General features: G+C 35.0%; 1 protein-coding gene across 2 annotated transcripts in view; it reads right to left on the bottom strand.

The window, feature by feature from the left end:
- The window catches only part of LOC113226940 (anaphase-promoting complex subunit 11-like), a 66,238-nt gene that overhangs the window by 45,998 nt on the left and 1,656 nt on the right, over window positions 1-18,584 (bottom strand). The window contains exons 1-2 of one of the 2 annotated variants that reach the window (XM_026459751.1): window positions 12,461-13,860; window positions 11,521-11,695 (exon numbers count right to left, since the gene is read on the bottom strand). In XM_026459751.1, the coding sequence (XP_026315536.1) occupies window positions 11,521-11,695; window positions 12,461-13,698 (1,413 nt within the window). In that variant the 5' untranslated portion in view covers window positions 13,699-13,860. Of the gene's footprint in view, window positions 1-11,520; window positions 11,696-12,460; window positions 13,861-18,584 lie in introns of those variants that run through there. The other variant, XM_026459752.1, reaches the window with a different exon arrangement.

Raw genomic sequence — 18,584 nt, 5'->3', positions numbered from 1 at the left:
CGAGTGTCTTGTCGTGCAAAGCAGAGTAGAAGACACTTGAGTGTGTGGAAGGTCACTCAAGCGGTGGACCGATTAAATAAAATATGCCGTACAGGGTATGCAGACAGTGGGATATCGTGAACCACATGAGCCCTTGACAAACGTACTTCACGATGACCATAACCGCTCTAACAAGAGTGCTACGAAATACGAAATTCATTTTGGAAGTTTCAACAAATAGACTACCTTTGTATTTATGTACATAAAAGCATTACTTTTTGTTTCTACACATTGTTCCTTTCTATAACGTAATATAACAGAAAGAACGGCGAGATATTGTGATGCAAATCGTCGTATCTATGTGAAAGTGCGCAAAAACACGTTCAAGTGAAATATGAAACCTATATAAATGTTTCTTTGCGTATTTCCGATTCAAGGGTAAAACATAGTAAAACAATAGGCGCAGCAGCATTGCAACAGTGTCAGTGAGGTGGCATAGATAATGGGCGTCATTAACGCATATACGTGACGCAAAAACGGTAATGTTTTATACAAACACGAAGCTACGATGTTTATGTATATTCTGTGGTTTATCATATAATTGCTATGACAGATAAGCCAAGAGTACTAAGGCACTTTTAACAAGTATGCTCTGATCTAGAATCCAAAAGATTTTTGGTAAACATACAGGTTACTGCATCGAGAAATGTCTTCCAAGTAAAATTTTGCTCGATTTATCTAGAAACATAAGTATCGTTTATTTTCTAAACTCCATAGAATGGAAAATTTAAATTATTTAGAAGTTCGAAACAATTTTTGATTTTGACAGCTTTTCGCTATTGTCTTTATTTTCATTCGTATCTCGTTCGTTTCCTAATTCGAATGTGCTCCTTTTCGCTGAGCGTGTGCAGTGCGTTGTTGAAGGGTTTGCTGTTGTTTTTAGGTGTTACCTTGTAGTTGTCTGTTATTGTTATCAGTTTTTGTTAAGTTTTCAACTTTGTTGTTGTGTTTATATTATTACAAACTGTTTTGAGTATCAAAGTTTGGTCATAGAAATCAGCGCTTAAATTATTATTTTACCTACCGCACAAGTAAAACCACGCGTTATTTACTATATATACCTGTCACTTTGACAGCGAAATATCATGACATTTCTTTGTTTACAAAAAATCGCTTGGCTTCTAGATCAGAGTATAGTGGAGTCTGGAGTTCCTTTTAAAGAAGATATTCTTAAACAGCACAGAGCCTGTGTTATCGTTCCAGTGTAAACTAAATTAGAAAGTGATAATCCATAATTTTCAAGTAATAATTTACTTTTGACGTATGATCACATGTGGCTTTATATGCTAAGGGTACGACTTTGAGTTTCATGTAAATGTTTTGAATAATGAATACTACTGTATTCTTGTTCTATTGTTTGGAGGGTGTTTCAAGATCGTGTTTAAAAAATCATCTCATCAACTGAATGACGCCATATTAACTCGGATTTGAAAATGTTTCAACTAAAATTATGCGTATAATTAATTGTAACAGTTTTTTTTTATCTCTGAATGTCGAAAACATAAAAGGATGAAATCAAAGTCGTTATTTTTTTAACTATCAAGCTGGGGCCGTGCACTAGCAGCTTAGTCTAATAAGTATCAAGCAAAAAAAAACAACAAGGAGATAATAGTAATATTAAGTTTATTGAATATTACTATGTTTTAGTACGATGACATTCAATTATTTTGTATGAAATTACTCCAATAATTTGTTATACGCATTGACTTACAAATAAATGGACGACGGGTCTAATACAAAAACCACGAAAAAAAAAATGTCCCAAATCAACCTATTTAAACGTAGTGACATTTAAAGGAATATGAAAAAGCTAAAACGTTGAATTTAAATTGTAATGTCATCGCAGTACCGTCTAATTTTGCTTGCTTCGCTGTCAGTCGAACAAACGAAGACTAGAGCGTGAATGACGCTCTGTATACGATTTTAACGCCCTATAAGTTCGGACACTTTTTAGCGCGGACCCGACGTCCATATAATTGTAAGTCAATGGTTATACGAGTAATTTATTAATACAAAGATCACTAAGAAAAAATCCTTCGATATGGTTGGATTGGAACTAATGCCTTTAGTATACCGTGGCTGACGCTCTCCCAACTGTGCCACGGAACACGTTGCAGAATTTTGTTTTTGGTTTTCAAATATTTTTTTGCTGTAGCGTCATCTGTGAGTCTATGAACGAAGTTAATAGAATAGACACTTTATTTTCATAGCAACTCGAAACCACTTCTACAGTTTTCAATTATACCTTAACAATTGTTTAATAAAAAGTTACTAACGTAAACGCAGTTGTTTAAACCGTATTGCGTAATGAGTTGTAAAATATACGTAACAGAAACGATACATCTTTTTAACTACAGTTAATCATATCTAAATTATCACGATATGGCCTATAACGCAGTCACTTCCTACAGTTGCAAAACATCGTCGAAAACGTTAAAGGTGTATACGCATTCCTGCAATGCGCGGGCGCCTATTAATGCTTATAATGCGGATACACATGGCCTATTCGAGTTTTAAAACTGACTAACAGACGTGTACAGTGTTTTTTACAGACTGCATTTTGTTGCTTTTAAAGCATATTTTACTTTAAAACGGAAACCGATAATGCTTCCGAATATGACAAATCGGTAGGTATGTTTTTTGCACTTTTTGTTAAGAGAAAGGGGCATATCATTATTGCTTGATAGCGATTAACTGACTCGACTCTAGTCTAAACAGCAGCCAAGTATTAAACATTTAATCGCTCCAAAAACGTGACAGTGATATTGCGAACGCTGATGTAATGTTTGTATATACCAATGTAATATACCTAATATTTTTAAAACTCTTCAGGAAAGATAAATGGCTTCTAAAAGTATAAACGCTGGCTGCACGCAGTATAAAAAAATTAAGTTTGAAATTTGAATAAAATAATAGTAGAAAATTGTAAATTGCGATTGAGTACCTAAGTTAGGACTGTAAAAAATGGCTGTAGTTAATGTTTCAAAAGGATTATAAATTTTTACTACAAAAGTATGTGATGAGTGATGACTGATGAGTGATGACCGTTGCTTTCACGTTAAATGAGCGTAATGTCTCATGCTATTTAACTCGACAATAGGAGCTTGTTCTTTTCGGAATGCTGGAAGCAATTTATATTGCGATGACCAATGAAACTCGGCAAAGCGTGATCACCAGATTCTGAAAACGGTATTACTGGTGACGTGGCCGAATGACACAAAACTCAGGCTGTTTTTTGCAAAACGCTGCTAGAGTACTATCCAATATCACAACACGATCGCAACACCATGTTTAATAACGACCGAACTGTCAAGAAGAAACTGCATGACGTGAATGTTCACACTCGCAGACAGTCGAGAGTCCCAGCTCTACGAACCAGAAAGAGAAAGATATTTACACTGGTGCAATGAATAGTAGGCACGAATTTTCGGATTAAGCCCGTTCTATTGGGTTACCTGGTCTATGGTCTTTTTTAATATGAAATCATTGCGACAACGTTCGCCAACAAACATTGTAAATGCTTTATTATCTGATGGTGCGATTTTTATACGGGTTCCATGAGAGTACGTTATTGACGAGTTTCCGGACGTAGTAGCTCACTTCAACATTCCTAGCAAGTTCAACCATAACAAGGTAATAATGTTTAGCCGGAATCGAATTTAGTAGAAGGTCGGACTTCATTTTCTGCCCTCTTTATCATAACTAACATAATTAATTGAAAGTTTTGGCGAAATTAAGTTATTAACATATCTGGAATCACCGAACCCTACAAACCCTCTAATCGGTTTTTTATATCCTATTTAGTTTCAGTTTTATAGCTAAGTAAAATCAGCATAAATGACATTTTTTACTTGAAAAAAAAAAAACTAGGCGCCAATATCTCGAAAGTTACCGAAATGCAAATGCGTAAGGGTGCGTTCAAATTATGTCGTAACATTTTATTTATCGCTGGACGACTGTCGCGTCTAGCCTGTTCCCATATCACGACTATCTGTCGTGACTGCGTCGTGAAGTTTTATTTTATCGTTAAACGACTGTTGTGTCTAGCTGTTCCCACTACATCGTGACGCCAATCGGTTCACGGCAGCCACCTTGTCGTTTGCACGACAGAATCATTTGAAGCTGCACAGAAAAAAAAAAGGATTTCTACTAATAAGAAAGAGCACTTTCTCAAAATATTTGCTATTCTGAAAAAATATTTATTAAAAGTAATAAAATATTGTCATTACAAAAATACTGCTTATCTTTTTGTAATACAATTTTACTCTTAACTTTATTCTAAGTTTTTGACAAATACGTTCACTTCAAGATTTTATTTAATTTCTAATCAATTAATTGGACATTATTTACATCAAGAAATTTTTACCTTTTACATGAAATTTAAATAATCTTAAATGAATTCAAAATTTCTTGGGTGTATTTTAAGAAAATATATTCTTAAAAAGAAAAAGAAGTAGATTGCTATTCAGATTAATATTCTAAATTCTCGAGTATATTTTTAAAGCAACATTTCGTTGCGTTTTCATAGTCAATGTTGTCGTGACATGTCGCCGAAGGCGCACGCGGTAACGATTACTTTTACTTGTGCTTGTAATCATAAAAATCATAAAAAGTCATTTATCCAAAGAAGCAATACGTAGTATCTCTAGTTTATTAGGGTGTTATTTGTAGTCATAATTTAAGAAATTTCGTTTCAGCATGAAATCAAACTACACTTGTAACAAGCACAACTTTAACATGCAATTTGTTTCTATCACGCCACTGCTAGATGGCATTAGTTGTACTCTGAAACGCGCTATCGTTTTGTTAACTTCAATAGTATAAGTCATCTCATATATTTAGAATTGTCAGTGCTTACTACCGCTATAGCATTTATACGGTACTGAATGGTACTCAAATCTTTGAGAAATTTCCATACTATTTCTGCTACTTTAAGGTTTGGCCCTGAACTGTGTGTTTTCACGCCAGTAAGACATACTGTTGGGTCCATAACAGTCCCCCCCTTATGATATTAGAAAACATAAATCTTCAGTCAAATAATTAAGTACCTCTCAATTTTTCATTCTTTTTTTTTTAAGTCAAAATCGGACATTTCTAGTAACTAATAAATATTTTGTTGAATCCAGAGTGGCTTTGTAACTTGATGTAAATTAATTTGCTCTTGGATTAAATATTTCTCTCTTATAACTAAAATACACTTTTGAGACGTTTTTTTTACTATTATCAAGTAATTATTCTCTAGCGTCTATAGGGAGAGGATCGTTTTGTTGGATTTAATAAATTTGTTTTCATAAAAAGAATTTTGTCTTTTTCTAAGTAATCTGTTTTTAACCTGTGCGATTATCTGTCGTCATATATTTATCGTTTTGTTTTATCTTGCCATTACAGTATGTCGTCGTAACGTCAAAAAAGTCGTGTACAACAGTTAATCGTGTTGTACTATACGTGAACAACTTCATGTACGAACTGCGACACTTTAACCTGCACGACTATCTGTCGTCACGACATAATGGGAACGCGCCCATAGCTATGACAAGGATAGATTTGGATAAGAGGTAATTTCAATGCTGTTGAATTCCGCGATGAAGACAATGCACACTGCAGGACTCATTAATGTGTTCCGCGAGAACGACGCCGACGCCTCGCTGTTACAGTGGCGTGTGCTGACCTCAATATCATTGTACGCTTGGGACTTGCTCGTGTAAAAAGCTTTTAGTGATTTACCTGAAAATCTGTTCACAAGTTTATAGCATAATCCCATAAGACACCATTGAAAACGAGGAAAGAAAATGCAAAGCAACACTTTAAAAAAATCCTACGAAGTTTTATAACGAAAAAACTCACTCTTTTTTTAATTCACCATTTTCCAAATTGTTAACTTTTATATCTGAGTTGAGTATTTATTTTGTAAGGAATTTAAAAATAATCTATCTAATAAAACTGCCTCTGTGGCCGAACGGTTACCATGCCGCGCGGAGGTCCCAGGTTCGATTCCCGGGTCGGGAGAAATATTTGTATGGCCTACATTTATTTCTCTCGTGAATTTGGGTGTAATTTGTGGTTGTCTATGTGTGTGTCCGTGGCACCCGCTACACAGGGTTTCCCTAGTGCGGGGCTATGTTGAGTGTGTGCGTTATTATTATTATAAAAAATCACTACAATATGTTTACGACAATATAACATATTCCAGGGTGTAGATCCTTTCATCTTATTTTTTCCAAAACTTATCTATTTCAACCGAGATTTATTTCCGCTGTAAGTGTCCCTGTTTTGCTATGGCGCAAAGAAGAAAAACATTCACAAAATAGAAACCGTGCCGTACCAAAGAAAAAATCACCTTAAAATACACATATCTGTACTGCAGCAAAACGATAAACCTAAATTAGTGAACATCTGTTTTTTTCATGTGAACACGGCCCGACAGTGTACATTACTATTTATTTAGTGTTGATGGTGCCGTGTAGTAGGGGGAGTTTATTTTAGGTGTCACAATCAAAACAGTGTTTTAAAATACGTTTTGAAAAAAAAAATGCTATTTGTAAATGGAAGCGTGTACGCCCAGTCCTTGTGCTCTAAGTTATTAATACTTTCTTTTAAACTTAATTAATCGAATGTAACAAAAAAAAAATGCTTCATTAAACAAAGAAAGTTAGTACAAAGAGATGTTATAATATAACAGAACTTAAGTAGCTCACGAAAAGACTAATTTAAATTTACAAAGCCATCCCTATCTCATTAAAAATGTAGGAAGCTTTTAAAGGTCTGCGCTACTGGACACAATTAGGGGAAAACAGAGTTTAAAAATGTATGAAGACGTCTCTAGCTAACTCAAGTTTTACTAACTATAAAACCAGATATTATACAATACCTTTACTTCAATTTCATAATAAAAAGTCTAAATATGGTTTTAAGGTAGTAAAACAGTTTATAGGTTCACTATAAAAATGGTTAATGCGGATAACGTGTGCGCTTTTGTTTTGACTTTATAATTTTTTTATTACAAGATAATGCTTTTATAATGTTTGTAGGCGAACGCTGTCTTTGTGTTTATATATTAAGAAGGACCATGACCAGGTAAACCTAAAGAAAGGGTTAAGTAAAAATTTGTAAACATGTGCCAAAATTCTTATTAAAATTGGCGACGAGTGGAAAATGCAAATAGCTTCATATAACTTAGTAAAGACGTTTAAGTTTTCATTTGTTGCTTAAATAAATTATAAAAAAAATATATTAACAAAATCGTGACTGTCGCTTCTCGGTGCCCTTCATCTAATGGAGAATATTTGTTTTGTAGCGGCAGAGCTCCTTTTGAAACAGTTCCTCCAGTGAAGTATTGTTACCATACCTATTTATGCCTTCAAATGCCGTCAAGCAGTAATGTGAGCATTAGTGTGTTCCGGTTTAGAAGGGCAAGGATGCTGATAAAACTATAGGCACTTGGGACTCGTCAACTTTATGTCTCAGGGTAAAAGGCGCAGTGACAGTGCCCCCCAGATCTTTGCGATTAAAGTTTTGTGTGGCATTGCAGCTATGATAGCCATCGCTAGCCACCTGTTGGAATAGCATGAAAGAGTGCGTAAGAGCTACAGAAAGCACGAGATATAACGCATACACTCAAATGCACGATTACTTCGTCCCGTTACTAGATATCATACAATAAAAAGATTCAGCCGTGATCATTGGACCTGTAAAGGGCCCGAAACGTTGTTTTGTTCGAAAGAACAAATATATGCGATTTTATTTTAAGGTCCCATGTCCGATTCCCGAGCCGGCAGAAATATTTGTAAGGCCTACATTTATTTCTCTCGTGAGTTTTGGTGTAAATTGTGGTTGTCTATGCGTGTGTGTCCCTGGCAGCCGCGATACAGGATTTCCTAGGGCTGTGAGTGTGTGCGTTATTATTATTTTCTAAACCTAAGAACTATAAAAAAAATATGTCTCGAAGCAACACGTCACCGCATCAGGTGGCAGCTAGAAAATGAGAGGCGCGCCTCATTCATGGCCAGCATAAACAGCAAAATTAAAAAACGGAAATAGGATGTAACTTAAACTAAAAAAGCCGAATTTTAAAGTAGAAGTAACGTCTCATTACCTATAAAAAATAATAAACTTACAAAAAAAACTGACCTTAAAGGTTTGTCAATTATATCTATTTCCCAAGTTTTATTGAAATCTGTTAACGGAAAGATGCTGAAATCCAATAAACCGAATTCATCTCCTAAGTTGAAATTTTGAGTGGGACCACTACTGAGGGACCCTCTTCCAACAAAAAATAGTAATTGAAATCGTTCCACAAACGTCTAAGTAATCGCGTAACATACACATAAAAAGAACAGGCGAATTGAAGATCCTCCTTTTTTGCAGTCTTTTAAAAATAATAAACCTAGATTGTCTTACTACGTAAATGTTGAAGTAATTGCGTAATATCAGCTACACATACACAGCTCAAGCCCACTCGACGTCGGTGAGGATATTCAACGAAGCTCCCGCCCATTATTAAAAACGAGGAAAAGTATTCACTGTTTGTAAATAAATTAAAATTACATCTTATTAATAAATGCTATTACAATTTAAATGAATACTTCGATGACACCTAAAAATAATAATATTATAATAAATTTGAATAATAAACAAATCTTAATTATATACTATAAAGTTATGCTATTGTAATAAATCCAAACTTTCAAGTGATATAATTATTCTGCTTATTACATGACACATTTTTTATTTCATATTATTATTTGATAAATAATAAATCTAATTAATAATTCAAACCTCAGCCTAGATACTGCTCTTATTGTTATCCCTAATAAAGGGCCCATATGTGTAGCATTATTTTAATTTTAAAACATGTACCATATGAATGCAGCAATAAATATATCAAGTATTGAATATACACACAAAAAAAACAACAGTCCAATTAACAATCTCCTCCTTTTTTTTAAGTCTGTTAAAAACAATTAACATAACTCAAAGTACGTGAAATAACGATTCATATTGTTCAATCATGAATCACAAACTGGTAAGTTACGATGGGTTTTTAAGTATTCTTATTGGGCGTAAACGTTGACGTTTTGATTGCATTAATTATTGCTATTTATATAAAAACGAGCCAAACAAGTAAATCGTGTATTACCTATGTTTAACTTAAACAGTTTAAATAAATGATGTTTATGCAGTTTTAGTCACAAATATTTATACGTAAATACAATTTGACCATGCATAGTGAATAAATAAGACGTTTGAACTATGCAATACAGATTTGAAAGATTGAATGACGATATCGGTGATCCAATGGTTAGCTTACAGCGCTTATTGGAGTCTGGGTTCCCGATAAGTTTAGTTGGGAAACTTTTCTAAACTGTGCCTGGGGTAGTGCCCAAAATTTAATTTCATTGATCTGAGAATTTCCTAATTTGAGAGCACATTAACATGCGTGGTCGTCTGGTGCATTATTGTTATTTATTATTTGGCTCTATCTGACACATAACACCATGTCTAACGATTAATTAAACTAAATTGTTAATAAAGAGTGGCCTGGAGTGTCCGTTAAGAATATCCGCCAAAAGAAGTTTCAACTTCAAAAATTATTATATAATTTTAAACTTAATTAACCAACTCCAAAAAAAGGAGAAGGTTCTCAAATCGACAGTATGTTTTTTTTTGTATGTATGTTACGCGATAACTTTGTGAATCGATTTTGATGATTCTTTATTTTTTGTTGGAAAGAGGGTAGAAGTGGTCCCATTTAAATTTAAAGAAAATATTCCACCTCTAAGGGTGGCAAACTAGGGGATGAATGAATTATGAGGTCGGTTTTTTAGTACCTTATACTGATTTACTAATTTTTTTTCTCAATTATTTGTTTGCCGAAAATATTTTGAAATTATAATTATAAATTAACATCAGAGTTATGTTTAAGGCACTAGTGAGAATATGCTCTGTCCCTTTTGAACATAACGAAATTAGTAAAGCGCAATTACGGTTGTGACGTCAGAAACAAGTATTGCCGTCTCTTTCTAACTTCTATTTCTATAATACTGTGGCTCTAGTGAAAAGGGGTACAAGTCAAAAATCCAACTATACAAGGAGACGCGAAAAACAGATACGATAATTAAGCTTTAAGTGTTTTTCGCGTTGCCTTGTAAAGTTGGCTTCTTTTAATTTTAGACTTTTTACCCCTTTTCTCTAGAGCCGGAGAATAATGTCATTGTTTTTACAATCAATACATCAATTTGTTTTATGAAAAGAATTTAATTTTCGATACTCGACGATACCCTATTGTAATACCTGCCAAATCACTTTTCGGTGAGAAAACTAAACTTACTGTGAAAAGGGTTCAAGTCAATTCATCAAGCTGTGTGTCGGGTCTTTTGCGGTGTTCACTGTTCAATGAACAGCTGTAGTCTTAGGGCACCCGAGGGGACACTGAACAAAGGTAACACTGATAGAAGGTACAAAAACGGATAGTTTACATGTACCAAGCTATACGCGTCTCTATATTTCACCCATCGAACAAATGTAGGGATGAGACCGTGAAGTAAGATGTAGAATAAGATGTTTAAATAATAGAACAACGGTTTTACTCGTGACTTGTATCTTAGTTCATACAACAATTTGAACTCAATTAAGAGTTGATACCTCAGCTCGAATTAAGTTTTATCCCGTAGTAATACGGTTCATTTTGCTTAGATCGACAGGCAAGGATACTGGGCTTTATTTTTTTACAAACGAAATTAAAGCCTTTTGAAAAACGTATGTCGTATGGTATACGTGTTTTATTTAGTTCAGTTAATACAAAAAAACATTGATATTGTAAAATACAAGGGTCAAGAGCACGTCAAGCTTGACACTTAAGATTTAAATCCAACTCTATGCCAGAACTATAAGAACGATCCAAAGTACAAAGTGTCAAGCTTTACCTATTTAATTCGGCGGTTTTCTTGTAAAATTTCGAGTTAACTTTGTGTTTTTTTCTATCGTGAAAATTTTTAGGAATCGTATTATCACACCGTATAGTAATCAATATATATCCTCAATTTTCCTTTTTTTTTTCAACGTGATTGATTCAACAATTTCGCTGTCCTGCGGAATCACTCAAAGCCATTTGAGGTACTATAGACTCTTAACATGTATCTCAGTTTACAGAGCAACGGTTTAAATTATAACAAATTATCTTTAGATTACATTTGAGCTTGTCTTAGTTATGATGATTATAATTGATATGTAAGAATAACATTTATCATTTTCCAAAGAAAATAAGGATGAACAAGTGGAACAATGTAACAATGTAGGTAGGTATATATAATTGCATGCGAGCTTGGTAACTAACTATATGCAAGGTCATATACGTCGACGGTTTAAAATTATATGGCGAGAAGCGCAATTTATAACCGAGCGTTGTTTTTTGCAATCACGTGTCAAGAATCTACTTAATGGAAGAAGGGATAATGTAAGCAAGTAATATAAGATGAGCCTCACCATTTCCTTCTTCAAGTAAGTGAGCTGCGAGTCAAGATTCGTGGGGGGTTTGTCATCCACGGCAGGCGTGGGCTCGGGCGAAGGCTCGCCGTCCGCGAAGCCACTGAGGCTCTTCGGCAGCGGTGGCAATCCTTGCAATGACATGGTGCTGATGGCTAGGAACTGCTTTCGGAGTCTGTCAACAACGATTTTTAGGATCATATACTGACGTCAACTGTATTAAAGACCACTCATACTCATAACCATCATTAGAAACGATTACAGGGTATTTATTGAGTACACAAAACAAGTAAGTCTTAAAATTACTGGATTGTTTATTTCGTTCAAAAAAATCGAAATAAACCATACAAGTACATCGTTAGTTTGTATCTATATTTATTCATTAACATAATTCACACCGAATGTGTCAATTAAAATGTGAATAACTGAACGCATTGTTACGTCACTTGCGTAATACTGCCCTATATTGTAAGTACTACCTGTAAGCTTCATGTGTGATATGCAATAAATAAATAAATAAATAAAATAAATAAATACTGAACGCTGCGCTGATGCATTACCTGAACGTAAATGGAAAAATAATTAATAGTCACCATGACGTCACTATTCCACAATGTATTAGAATAATAATACACAATATAGTAATATGTGTTGCATTTCACTAAATAGGAATGGTAAATAGCAGTCGTTTTTGATTAATTTATTAAATTGGCGCGTATTGGCATCTAGATTTAGTTTTGACAGCATGTACAGGTTCATTACGGTGGCCTAGAAACTGACAACATTTAGCAACAGACGAGCGAGTATAACCGGGTTCATTTGCGACGGATGACCTTTCGCACACATCTGGTTGGTATGTGAATTAAAAACAAGGAAGTTTTTTACCGTCTCCGTGCAATTAGTCATTAATGTAGCTTGAAACTCAACAATAACAACCTACCTAGATTTCAGATCATCATCTGAAATGTAAGCGTAAGCTTGGTCGTTGCCGTCGTCGGTGTTCCCACTTTCCTCCGAGGGAACCGCGTCATAATTGAAGTCTTCCGAATCGCAATGGCCATTTCTCTCCTCGGGCGATATTTCCCTGGCTGGCTCGTCTATAGGATAGTCTAAGCTCTCAGGCACATTTGAGTGCGACCGCATGGTTTGCAATTCGTATATCAACATTTCGTGATTGTTCATATCCTTCATCATTTCAATCTCCGGTGAGACATTTCCATTAGTAAGTTTCTCGGAATCCTTGCCCTTGTCTATAACTGTGTGTGCGTTGTCTTTGTTATTGTTTCTACTCGCGAGGATTTCCGAAATTAGCATCTCCGTGACTCTAGAGGTTTTACGTTCTAGTGAATTGTTATTTTTATTTACAGTTTCGTCACATTTAGGTGTGTCACGAGCGGTATGAGTATTAGCGAGGTTGTTGACTTGCTTCGATGGGCTGTTTCGTAATCTGTCGTCAAATTCCTGAACTTCTTCTACAGTAGCGTAAGGCGCTTCAGACTGTGGACTTTGTGGTGGCTTCGCATCCACAGGGGATGCATACGGACTTACTTCAGGTGACAATGGCGCTTTGGGTTTCCTTCTCTCTAAAGATCTATATAATGGCAAAGGTCTCATGGGTTTCACTTTCGGCTTTGGAGACAATGGGGGAGGAGGTGCTTTCCGTAAAGGTAAAGTCTTTTCTCCAAAGCTAGATGACTTTGATACTTTACATTTGGTATCTTGATCTAATTTATTGGATGTGGAAAGAGATCGCACTAATATTTGTTTACAAGTCTTGACCGCTTTGGAGTTGAGAGACTCATTTGATGATTTTTTGAGTGCCGTACTACTGTCGCTTGAGCTCCTCCTGGAATTTTGACCGCTAGATTTTTTCTCGTCAGACGAAGAGCTCCGATCGCTAATAACGTCTCTGATGAATGATTTAACGCGTGCTAAACCATTCTGTTTTGGTGACACCGACGGTTGCATAGTTCTATCCAAAGTTTTGGATCTCGGGGACCGCTCATCTTTAGGCGTCACATGAGTCTTAGAAAAGTTGGCCTTCGACTCGGCGACGGCCTTCCTCGTCTTAGCGAGCGCCTCCGCGACCACACTTTGCTTAGGTCGCGGAGGCACAGGCGGGGGACCTTTCAACTTGGTGGTCTTCATGGGTTGCGCGTTAGTCTGAACCATCAGCATGCTTGAGCGAAGATTCACTCGTCAATACTATAAGAGGAGCACTATAGTAAGGAGCGCGAACACAACACCATAGTCATAGCACACGCGAGAGCGGCACGTCCGGCGAAGTCAGCGTCGCGGGAGGACGGTAGGCGCGGCCGTCCGCGTGGGGCGCGCGGTTGGGACTGCCGGCAATCTGCACGGCGCGCCGCGGTCCGCATTTACAAACACCTAAACGCCCGCAACTTTACCTTGTCGACTTCGAAACTAACCGAAGTCTCTTTTTACAACTCTATGCGGTATGGTGCGGTTGAATAATTTGTTGACCCATAATTTTAATAACTTAAAAGTAATTGTTTATTAGAAAATGGACGCAATGATGGCTACCGGCGGCCGGTGTGAGGCGGTGCGCGCGACACGGCAGCGCGCCATTGTTGCAGGTTTTGAAAGCACTGTGACCTATTGTTTTACACCACTCTATTAAAATTGCTCTGTTGTTTCGTAATTACTTTGGCAAGTATTTAGACGTCGGTAAGACATTAATTGTATTTATTTTTAGTTTTTAAATTAATATTTTTTTAAGTTTTGACAATAATACTTATATATAAAAAATTTAAATTGCGTATCAGAGTGACGTTAATAAAGCTCAAAATTGTTTTATTATTACTTACTATTTACATTTTCCTAATGCATGTTAAAAATTTTACCTTTCCAGAGTCGATATTATTCTTATATATGAAAAAAAATCCATACATTATACTGTTACAGTAAGGTCCACATGTTGCAAAACCTCATAAAGAGATTTCTTCTCCTGTCAAAGAAAAAGTACTCCAAAATCCTTTCTATATTTAAAATAAATAAACCCAAAAAATGTACGCATGTAATTTAGCAGTCACCAGTACCTGCTGAAATTGTACTCATTCACGCTAGTTACTCACACAATATATATATATATATATATATATATATATATATATATATACAAAACAGCGTACTCCAAAAAATTGTAATATAGATAGACGATATTTATAAACTTGTCTAACTTCAACATGTGGTGTGTATTGCTTGGTTAGCTTTTAAGTTTACTTTTATTTTAAATTGTATTATTTACTCAATTATGTTCCGGAGACCGGCCAATAAACATGTCTCTGTAAATTTAAATCAACGAATTTCACTCTACCATCTACGTCCACCCTTTTTAATAATATGAGATGGCGACCCACACCAGCGAGCTTATCTTTTGTGAAGCAATTTGATTGCTGCAGAAATTTAATTTGAACCACGTAACAATGAAGATTGCAATCTTCATTGAAACAAGAAAATTTAATATCAAGAAAGAAAAAAGAAAATCAAATTATAGAAGATTAAGAAGATAAAATACAAAAGAAAAATGATTGAAGAAAGAATATATACAAGTAATATCATAGAAGAAAATTCTATAGAAGAAGCATTAAAGAAGAAAAATCATAGACGATAAAATATAGAAGATTAAAATGAAAAAAAGGAAGAAAATTATAGAAGACTGCAAGAAAGAAGAGAGGGTAATCCCGGCCCACGGAGTCCAGGGTATAGCCCGGCCTATGTAGCAGCGGTGTCCAGGGTAATTCCGGCTCACGGAGTTCAGGGTATAGCCCGGCCCACCCAGCAGTAATGCGGCATGCAGCAGTACGCGTCATGCTTCAACGTGTCATCAAGCACGGAGTCTGCGAGGACAACGCCAAGCCATTTCACGAGTCATCGTGACCCACTTTCGTGTGGTACAACATACGCCCGGAGTAAATTATGTTATAATGTAAGTTAGAATATTCTTTTATTATTTTGTAGGTATGTCTGAGCAATTAAAGGAGATTCATATTAAATTGGATTATTTAAGAGAATACTTGTGTAAAATCGGTCCAGAGAGACGTAACAAAGATATTGCGTACAAGAAATTAGAAGAAGCTACCAGCTATTATGAACGTTTGGAAGATATTGTGTCTCAGTTAAATAAAGAGGTCGACGAACAAAAGCCAAGCTCAGAAACTTTTCAATATTTTCAACAGTTAATTAGCGAAATTAAGAGTAATTATAATATTATCTCACGTAGATTCAGGGACTCAAACAATAATGGCGAGTTCGTTTGATATAAAAACCGCTATTTCCCTGTTACCTGTTGTGAACGGTCAGGAGCTCGTTACTAAACAATTAATTGATGGCATTTTGTTATACAGTTATTTAATAACTGACGGTACACAGACTCAATTAATCGAATTTATATTGAAAACTCGACTGTCACCTAGTGCTAAATTAAGGTTAAAAAGCATGTACTCTACTGTGAGAGATACTAAATCTCTTATTTATTAGGAAATTAGGAAATTTTTGTTGCCTAAAAAATCAACAAAAGCTTTACAACCCCAGCTTTTTAGGGCAAAACAGGTAGATCGATAGAGGCATTTAGCACAGAGCTAGACGAGTTGTTTGAAAATTTGATATTAGCTCAGTCCGATGAGGATAGCGCTAAATTTGACATATTGCGAGAAAACTGCGATGAAACGGTTCGCAGATAAAAAAAATCGCACCAATAAACATGTCTCTTTAAATCAACGTATTCCATTCTACCATCCACGTCCATCCTTTTTAATAATATGAGATAATCAATAAAGTTGTGTGTAAGCTAACAACTCATTGAGACCAATTTAAATAGCCCAAACATGAAAGTTTTACTGAAAGTAGTAGAAGACTTTGGTAGTCTGCAGACCGTCCTGTTTGCAGCATGATATCCAGATTACCATATTATTGTAATGTCATCGGATTTTCATAATAATATAAGTTTTAAGTCAATCAGACGAGTCAAATTAAAATAAATATTCATTTTATGTCTGAGATCCCTACACTATACTACAAAAGTTTAGCTAATTAACTAAATGTAAACAAACGGCAACAAAGTGTTTTATGAGGCATTACCTATTTTATTTAATGTAATATTAATTTATTATAATATTATATAATATTTTTTGATATAATAACAGATGAACAAGTCGTGCGCCCAATGGTAACCTACACGCCTATCCATAACAGTTGCAGTGCCGCTCAGAGCTTCAAATCGCAAATATCTGAAGGACCCTGCGCCTGTTACCCTAAGACATAAGTGGATAAGTCCCAAGTACATGTAATTTCACCAACCCTTACCCTTCTAAACCGGAACGTAGTAATGCACACTACCGTTTGGCGAAAGAAATAGGTAAGGTGACAGTACTTCCCTGGACTAACTCTGCTACTAAAAGAGCCTTGGAGCCACACAAGTTTTATTTATATTGGCTGTAGGCGTACATATCATCTGAGCCGGCCTTTATACACAAAACCTACAAAAACTGAAAGTCCTACGCGGCAATCATGATGTAAACGTTACATATTATTACGCTCGTACAAACATAGCAAAGAACCATCCTAATTAAATTAGCCTTCAAATAAAAAAAAGTATTTTTTAAATTTTGAATAACATTGCCTTATCGACTTCTTAGGTTTTCGCGATTGTTACACATAGGAAATGAAACTATTTTTCCGGATTTTGTTTACATTTGTTTTTTCAAACAAACCGACATTTCGAGCCCTTTATAGGTCCCATGGTCACGGTTGACTGAGGTGGTACAGTCTTCAACCAGTTATGTCTAATATCAATGCAAACCACCCCATTTATTTCACTATAGTTACAATATTTAAAATTTTTATTGAATTGATAGTCAATTATTTTTTGTGAAATTACTCCACTAGTTTGTTATAATTATTAATACAAAGTTCACGAACACTCAGAAAAAATTCCTTCGATCCGGCCGGATTCGAACCGACGTCTTCTAGCTTACCGTGCCAGACGCTATACCAACTAAGCCATGGAATGAACCAGCGGAACTCACGAATTTTTCTTTGTGCTTGCGTCGTGTCTTTGTATTTGGTTTTTCTATAGTTACAATAGTTATTAATTAAATACCTTATTTTTATTTTACAAAGAAAATTTTCCAATTTACGCTTCATTAAATTTTACAAATTATTTTATTAAATGAATTTTTATTAAGTTCAATTTATTATTAATTAATAATAGAAATTAGAATAAACTAAAACATATTAATTTCTTAGTCTTATATCTGTTTGGGATTTTTCATCAGAGGAAATACTGGATCCCATACTGGTGGTACGGAAAAACAATCTTCTCTGTTGAAATTTGGATGTTTTTTAATTTCAATGGCCTCTTGCAGCGTCCTGGGTAGATAACGGACTTCTTTTGCAAGGACCTGCGGTTTGTCAAACTTATTGAATGTGTAGGTTTATCCATGACATGCTTGTAGGTTTATCCATGACTTGCTTGATGGTTTAGTTTATTCTAATTTCTATTATTAATTATTAATAAATTGAACTTTATAAAAATTCATTTAATAAAATAATTTCTAAGATGTAATGTAGCGTAAATTGGAATATTTTCTTTGTAACATTAAAAATAATGTATTTAATTAATAACTATTGTAACTATAGTGCAAAAATAGGGTGGTTTGCATTAATATTAGACATAACTGGTTGAAGACTGTACCACCTCAGTCAACCATAACCATGGGACATGTAAAGGGCCTGAAACGTTGGTTTGTTTCAATAAACAAATGTACGCAATTTAAATCCGGAAAAATAGTTTCATTTCCTAAACATTGCCTTACTTTCTCAAACTCGTATCTTATGTACAAAAATGCAGGTTGATTCCACATCACATTTTCTTCATATTCACACACTGGCTTTTGTGGATTCTTAAACTAATGCTCCCAAATTTGCACCATTCATAAGAAATTTAAAATAAATACAAATTTTTGCCATCTCCTGAAAAATCATTCAAAACAAACTTGGCAAAAATTTATAAGATTCTTAGAGATGATGTTTGAGTTTGAAGG

The sequence above is a fragment of the Hyposmocoma kahamanoa genome, unplaced genomic scaffold (genome assembly GCF_003589595.1).
Source record: "Hyposmocoma kahamanoa isolate Upper Pololo Valley unplaced genomic scaffold, ASM358959v1 202, whole genome shotgun sequence".
NCBI lineage: Eukaryota > Metazoa > Arthropoda > Insecta > Lepidoptera > Cosmopterigidae > Hyposmocoma > Hyposmocoma kahamanoa.
This window is presented reverse-complemented; position numbering and strand designations above follow the sequence as displayed.